This window comes from Callionymus lyra, chromosome 10, assembly GCF_982586985.1.
Source record: "Callionymus lyra chromosome 10, fCalLyr1.hap1.1, whole genome shotgun sequence".
Taxonomy (NCBI): Eukaryota; Metazoa; Chordata; class Actinopteri; order Syngnathiformes; family Callionymidae; genus Callionymus; species Callionymus lyra.
The window spans coordinates 22,106,836-22,114,269 of record NC_141827.1 but is presented as its reverse complement, the minus strand read 5'-3'; the positions used below and the strand labels follow the sequence as shown (position 1 = coordinate 22,114,269).

At 38.0% G+C, this 7,434-nt stretch overlaps 1 protein-coding gene across 1 annotated transcript; it reads right to left on the bottom strand.

Moving 5' to 3' along the window:
* Positions 1-3,025: 3,025 nt before the first annotated feature.
* On the bottom strand, positions 3,026-6,992 carry LOC148070966 (elastase-1-like). Its single transcript, XM_087801472.1, has 8 exons — positions 6,933-6,992; positions 6,718-6,815; positions 5,782-5,882; positions 5,203-5,328; positions 3,916-4,052; positions 3,687-3,829; positions 3,280-3,429; positions 3,026-3,126 (listed from the first exon to the last, which is right to left on the bottom strand). Exons 1-8 carry the CDS (start codon positions 6,970-6,972, stop codon positions 3,115-3,117), a joined length of 807 nt encoding a protein of 268 aa, XP_087657598.1. The 5' UTR covers positions 6,973-6,992; the 3' UTR covers positions 3,026-3,114.
* Between the last annotated feature and the right edge of the window lie 442 nt (positions 6,993-7,434).

Here is a 7,434-nt window from a genome sequence, read left to right as displayed (position 1 = left end):
ATTGTGAAAATTATTAGTCGACAAGGAGGAGGTGCTAATATTTTAGTAAATGTTGTGTCTTTCAATGTTTGATTGAAGTTTCCTTTTCAGGAGGCCAAGACTTCTTTGCATCTACCTGGACTTCGTAAGATTTCTAATGGTCTTTTCTTGGTTTTAGCCTTGGTCTTGTTTTCTTCTTGGTCTTGGTCTTTTCTTGGTTCTGGTCCTGTTTGTTATGTTTTACTTTTTATTGTGGTTTCAATTTGTTTGGTGACTTCCTCTTTTCTCCTCTCTCACTGGGGGCTTGATTGACAGCACACGGCTGGAGCTGATCAATCATGCACTCCTCCTACCATCTGCCTCCAGACCAGTGTGTCGGACAAAAGTTTCCCAACGTTGGTAATTGGCTGCAAATTATCTTCTCTTGTTTCTTCCCTCGTACTTGGATTTTGGATATTGGACTTTGCATCTTGCCTGAGTATTTAATTTGTTTTTTGAGACTGATTTCGACCTCTGTTTTTTGTTTAATATTCAGAACCCCTTTCCTGTTTTTTTTCCTTCTTCTCTTTGTTCCCTTTATTGGTAGACTTTTTTTTACAGTGTAATTTAATGGTTGACCTGCAGCCAGTTTCTTTTTCCTCTGATCGTGCTGAATGGGCTGCATCTGTGAGGAAATCTAAGTCACCTGTGCTGGACTGTTTTAGCTGTTTCACTGCTGAAATGTGGCGTGTGTTTGATGCCCCGTAAAAGCACTTCATGCTCTTCTCGACGACTTCTTGATTTAAGAAAAGGTTCTCAGTTCGTAGCTCAATTCTCTGCAGGTTTCCGGGTTCTCGCCAGTGAAAGCGGCTGGAATAAGCCGTCTCTCAAGACAGTCTTTATAAAGAGTTTGTCGGGTACTGTGCAGGATTAATAGTCTACTCTTAAGGATCCTATTACCCCTGCTATCCGCATAGACAACCGCTCACAAGAACGCCAAAAATAGAACAGCAGTTGTCTTCTCAGACTCCCAGGAGTGAATCGTTGTCTCCACCTGTGGTTTCTCCTCAATGTACTCCTGTTGTTCTTTCTGATCCTCCCGAGGAACCTACGCAGATTTGGGGAACACGACTAAGGGTTTGTGTTTATACTATGGTGCTAATGGTCCCTTGATGCATGTCTGACCCGTTCCCCCCTTAAGGGTCCTCACCGTCCTGTTGCTCGCACTCTGGTGAGAACTAAGTCAAATACTCTTCCTAGTGAATTTCTTTCCTCTACTAGCTTCAATAATCAAACCACCACTGCCAAGACTCTTATTGATTCTGGAGCCGACGGAAATTTTATTGATAATAGATTTGCTGAATCTCTTTGAATTCCCCTGATAAGTTTAGATTCTATTGATGGTAGTTCTCTCCCCGCTGTCACACACACCAGACTATCTCACTATCACTGACAATTTCAAGCAACAACACGGAAATGATTTATTTTCTGGTCCTTCCGGCTTCTTCCTCTCCTATTGTGCTGGATCTTTCTTGGCTCTCACGGCATAATCCTTCCATTAACTGGAAGAACACTAAGATCCTGGGCTACCTTCTGCTATTCTCATTGTCTCCGTTCTGCTATGATTGTTTCTAGCTCCACCCCTCTGTCATCCGATTCACCACCTGACCTGTCAATCGTTCCCCCAGCCGATCACAATTTAGGGGTTTGGTTTCGGACTTACCTTGTGAGATTTTGGACTGGTATTTCTGTTTTGAAATTTGGACTCTTGTTTGTGTTCGCACTTTGTATTATTAAATTTAAACTTTTTAAGTTAAGTTTAAACTGTTTTGCTTGAGACTCGCACTCGGGTTCCGTTACATATAGTGACTCTGGCCCTGGCCTTGTCTTTAGATAATATCTCACTGGCAGAGACATCTTTGCGTCTGACTCAACAGATCAGACCAAAATGTACTTTTACTCTCACAGGGCGAGACTTGAGAACATCTTGTACTAGTCGCTGAAAGAAAATCGTACATGTTTGAGTTTCTTGCTATTACCTTACGGGGACGTCATTGCGACCAGTGGATACTCAAGTCGCCGCCAGTTGGTGAACTTGTGTTAGTCTTATTTTAAGTCTTGGTCTTTAACTTAATTACACAAATTATTGTGCTTATGTGTTTACTTTCTATTTTTTTTATCAGTCTCTGTCTTGGTCTCAATCCAGAAAGGTATTGGTCTAAACTCTATCTTTTTTTGGTATAATCTTGGTATTAGTTGAGGTGGTCTTGACAAACAGTCTAATAGGAAGCACATAGAATTGTTGTTATAAAAATTATCAGAGTCAGGTGAGTTAATTAGTGACTTTGCATCTGTTTAGAAAAATAACTCAAAGACATATTTTTCACAAGTTTCAGTTGACAAAATTTTGATAGTGCTCTGGAGCGCAAGAATAAACAACTATTCTTTGCCTACTGCGTCTGTTGCACTAGTGATTTCTGCGCCTCTCATGCTATCTGCCGGCCCTTTGAGTGCACATTGATATCAATTATTCTCAAGAAAATTAAAAAACAACAACATATTTTTATGGTATTACATGTAAAAAGTCCTGACTATGAATCTTTTCTAGCACCACGACAAGTACTGCTGCAGCATTAAGACACAAGGTCAAAGGTTTGAATCCAGCTTGAGGCAGCTCTGGGTTTTGTTATTTGTTTTACAATTGATATTTAGAATGTGTTTTGCCAAATGTGTTTAGCAGATTCTTTCCACAATATCATTATATTAATCTATTTCCATCAATACTTAATTAAGATGTTTAATGGGGTGACAAGTGACAAAATGAAAAATGTCTAAAGATGAATAAAGGAGCTGTAGTAAAATATTTCCTGGGTCAGGGAAGGTGATAATATTATGGCTGATGTGTTAATGAATAAAAAATGTTTTAATTTCTTATTAAGTTTAAAAAGTCAAGTGTTATCATGTTTTTTTTCAAGTCTACAATCATTCACAAAGTTATCATCACCTTGAATAAAATCAGTTTCTCAGACCTTTATAGATAAATATGTAAATAAACTGTAAGACAACAAGAGTTTGACCAAATTTATTGTGTTGTGGTTAAAGCAGATGTTAGTGCTGTAGTCCTCATGGAGATGTGTTCAGGTGTCATCTTCTGTTTTAGGCCATGATCTAGAAAATAAAAAGAGAAATATTAGGAATGAATGAAACGACAACTCAAATGTTTCTAGTTTCCCTTTTTTCCCGGTTAATCATGTTCACGTTGTTACTGCTTTATCAATTGACGGTGCGTTCACTGACTGTAGCTCTGTGGCTCATACTGACCGAGTCCATCCAGTCGATGTAGGCGGACACGCGGGTGAAGACGGTGGGCTTCTGGAGAGCGTTGCAGCCCATGCCGGAGACGAAGCTGGCAATACCGTGAACGGTGTACTTTCCATTCACCATGCAGTTGAGAGGACCGCCGGAGTCTCCCTGAGAGGAATTGAACACAACACAGTGTTTCAATTATTCACTAATGCATATTGAACAGTTCCCTTATTGGCAGATTAAATCTTGCAAATGACTTTTGTGTCTCTCTAATGCGTTCTATGTCCTGTGATTAGATGGGTATCTGTCAGGGGAGTGTGGCTATAAGACACTGGTTTAAACTCCACACTTTTAGTTAACTGACAGTTTTTGCTTTAAAAAAAAATTCTATTCAATTTGATTTCCATAGCTTTTTGACTTACGTTGCAACCAGACTCCACGGAGCCACCACCACAGACCATGTTGGTCTTCACGGTGCTGCCCCACCAGCCGGAGCTGGTGCAGGTCCTGTGGTCCACAGAAGGAAGGTAAGCCTGTTTCAGCTGCTGGGAGATGCTGCCGCCGGCTGCAGATTGAAAAACTTTTGTTATATATCTGGTAAAAGAAAACAAAAAAAAAAACACACTCAAAAGGATCATGGCAACAACTCACTGGAGGTGAGACCCCATCCAGTGACGTAGCAAAGGTTGTTGTGAGGGAGGATCTGCTCGGTGGGAGGAAGAGAGGCCAGCTGGACGTAAGAGTTCAGGGTGGCGTCGGAAGACAAACGCAGCAGGGCGATGTCGAAACTGTGGCGAGGAGATGTTAATAAGGTTGCTGAGATTAGCTTTGTTTTCCAGAAATGAGCCTGTTATTCCAGAAAACATGAGATGAGAGCTGGAAATCCACATTTATAAGATCATTTATCTGAGAGTTACATGTTTTTATACAGTAATGATTTTATAAATGCCATTTAGTATTATTTGTTTATCAACTTTTTCTATATTTAAGAAATGTTATTGTATTGGTAGTGTTAAGTTAGTTGATACATAAGGTAATTTGAAAACAATAATTGGATAAAGTAAAACATTTTGAAAATGTTGCGTTCAATAGCCAAGTGAAAATTACTTCCTTATTCGTAAAATTGCCATTGCTGATGTTGTATCTTGGTACTGTATTTTTCAAACATACTAGGGGTCTTACAAAATATACTGTATATCTATTACACGATATATCACAATTTCTTTTTTTCTCGATAATGCATTGATATTTAACACCACAATATTCATAAATATTATGATTTTATTTTGTTAAGCAACTTGAATTTGTTTCTTTTTGAAAGAATAGTATTTTTTTTTTTATCTACGCTTGGAATTACATTTTAAAAGTAACCATACTTTTTCAATGGTTTACAGTTCAATAAATAACGTTTCAATTTCTTTATTTTATAAATAATGCAAATATTTACAGCATTTGTTGGTTTTTGTGTTGTAATTAAACTTCTGGCCGCTAGATGGCGGCAATCAAAGAAGCAATGAATCTGATATGACTAAGGATGAGAGGATACAGTCATCTCCAGTAGCTTTTAAAGCTGATGTTTAGACATATTTAGGTTTCAAAACAAATGAAAGCAGTTAGAGTCATGCAGTCTGTAAATTCTGGAAGTTTCATAAAACAAACTACGGAGTTTTCTCATATTGTTCTTACATTACTTATATTTGCACTTTTTTCCTATTGCTTATGTGTTGCTGCTTCTACTGGAAATGACCATCTTAGGACTTGTAAGGATTATTTTATGTTGACATCTTGACAAGATACATGTGTGACATAAAGCAACATTTATATGCATTTGATAACAACCACATTCTTAAACACATTTGACGCAGCTTTACAATGTCAGCAGCTCATGGACTAAAAACACAAAAGCACACATATACAACTTTGATGCATCATTCTCACCCTTGAGAGAGTCTGTAGGAATCCCATCTAGGATGGATGTAGACCTGGCTGACAGACTTGATCTGCTCTCTGCCGCTGATGGTGTTCAAAGCATGCTCGCCCAACACTACACGCCAGGTCCTAGCTCTGAAAATTCAGAAGTGTGGTGTGTTTTTTAAATTATTTTGTTCCTGGATATGGTCTGAATTATAAATAAAGTTGCTATTCTTTGACACTTATAAATGAAGGTGCGTTTGTTGTGGCGGCTCAAATAAATCATTGCCTGCGACTGTAATGAAAATCGGATGTTACCGTATGTGGTGAAAGCATTTATATGCATTTGGTGAAGCTTATTACAAGGTAGACCGGATTGAAATGAAAAGAAAATGCATTACTATGCCATATAAAGACACACCATTAGAAATGCATATCATTGGGAATGAGAGGGATAAAGAAGATTAGAAGTACATTTTAACGTGAGGCAGACACATTTTTATAGAAGTGAAGCTGAGGTGATAATAATAATGAAATAAGTAAATAATCACATTACTTGAATATGAATGATCACGGTTTGTCAACTGTCTTTGTTGACGGTCGTACCTGTCCACGCAGTGAGCGGCCGTCATCACCCAGCCTTTCTGGATCAGGGAACCTCCACAGGTGTGATAGTAGCCGCTGCCAGATTTGTACTGAAGAGAGATCTGCAGAGCAAGACATGTTCTTTTTATGATGTAAAATAAGTGCTTAAAAAACAACTACTTATTACAAGTAAAACAAAAAATATCATGCTGAAATGGTAGAATTTATGTTAAAATACTGACTAAACAATACATGTCTAACTGCAAATTAATTTCCCAGCAGGACGGGTTTAAAGTGTACGTTTATAACTAAAAAATAAACTATATATTTAAATTATGTCTTCAAAATGTAAAGCTTTACACAGAAAATCTGTTGTTTATTTTATATTTTGGTAAAAAAGCTGATTGTTTATTTAAATTCCATGTCTGGAGCTCATAATGATGATGTGACTTTCAATTGAAATAAACAAGTATTTTTTTTGATGATTTAAAGATGAAATGGGTAAAATGACAGTTTTGGAAAGCGTTTAAACCAAATTGAACTCAAACAAAATGGATTTATTAAACAAGTCGGACATGATTCAAATCCTTTCGAGAAATAAATCTCTTCTGTTAGAGTTCTGTCTGAGATCTTCAAAAATATATTTAATTCATAAATTATATTTATTTATTTAAAGCTCTATGCGAGTTTGCTGGTTTGCAGCAGTTGGACGAATTTTCTGTTTCCAGACTTCTATTGTCTGAATGAAGGATGGATGAGGTAATGAATTAGATTGTGGATAATGAAATATGATGTGTTATGACGGCTTTGTAAAATACATAACTTTAACTTTCTTTTTGTTTTCAGAGCTTCTTTAAAGCCTTATTTCTGAATGATTTTTGCAGTTACAGTTTTGAGTTCAGAATCTTGACTTTCTTAACCTTTCATGAATAACCAATGGCTGCTTGAGTACTTTACCTGCCAGGGCCAGGAGTTGGGTTTGGCCACCTCGCCTCCAACAACCCTTTCAAGACTGTCCTCCAGGTACCTGGGCTCAGGCTGAACATCAGCCAGCGCTGAAAAAACATCAAACAAAAATGACTGTTTTATAACGGAGCACAAATGTGATACATTTTCCTTGAATTGTTTTGCTAATACGCTTTAAAAGTTTGAAGTAAGTGTATTTCTCTCACCCAAGGCTGCTAGAGTTGTCAACAACAAGATCCTGAGCATGTCTGCAGTCTGTCAAAGCGTCTCTGCAATGACCAAGCACACCTTTACCCCTTTTTATAACCCCGTTTAACCTTCAACGCATGTGGAAAACTGCAGACTCCTGACCTGCACACTCACCTGCCGGCCTTCTCACGCTCTTATCTCAGACCTCCAGCTCGTTCCGGCAGGAGATGGATTGAAAATATGAAAAGACATGAAGCATCCGCGGCTGGCATTAGTCTATTGACAGGATGTGTTTTTTTTTCCGTCTGTGTCTGATTGAAAGTAGACGACGACTGTGTATCAGTGGAAAACACATTTTTTGATAAAGTTTGAGTCAGTTGGCAAACATCAGCATTATCAGAGGTGTGGATATTTTTGGGCACTTTTGGTGATTCAGTGCAGGCCTGGACTTGAACATGTGGGAAGTCAGTCAGAACTTTCAGTTTTCCTCTGCGTTATCGCTTTTACTTTAATTTCGGT

Excerpts from the sequence above, each read along its gene's own strand:
- LOC148070966 (XM_087801472.1), bottom strand. The coding sequence starts at position 6,972 with ATGCTCAGGATCTTGTTGTTGACAACTCTAGCAGCCTTGG. Across the intron at positions 4,053-5,202 it reads TCCTACAGACTCTCTCAAGG|TTTCGACATCGCCCTGCTGC; the intron begins GTGAGAATGATG and ends TCCTCGCCACAG. Across the intron at positions 3,430-3,686 it reads CCGTGGAGTCTGGTTGCAAC|GGAGACTCCGGCGGTCCTCT; the intron begins GTAAGTCAAAAA and ends AATTCCTCTCAG.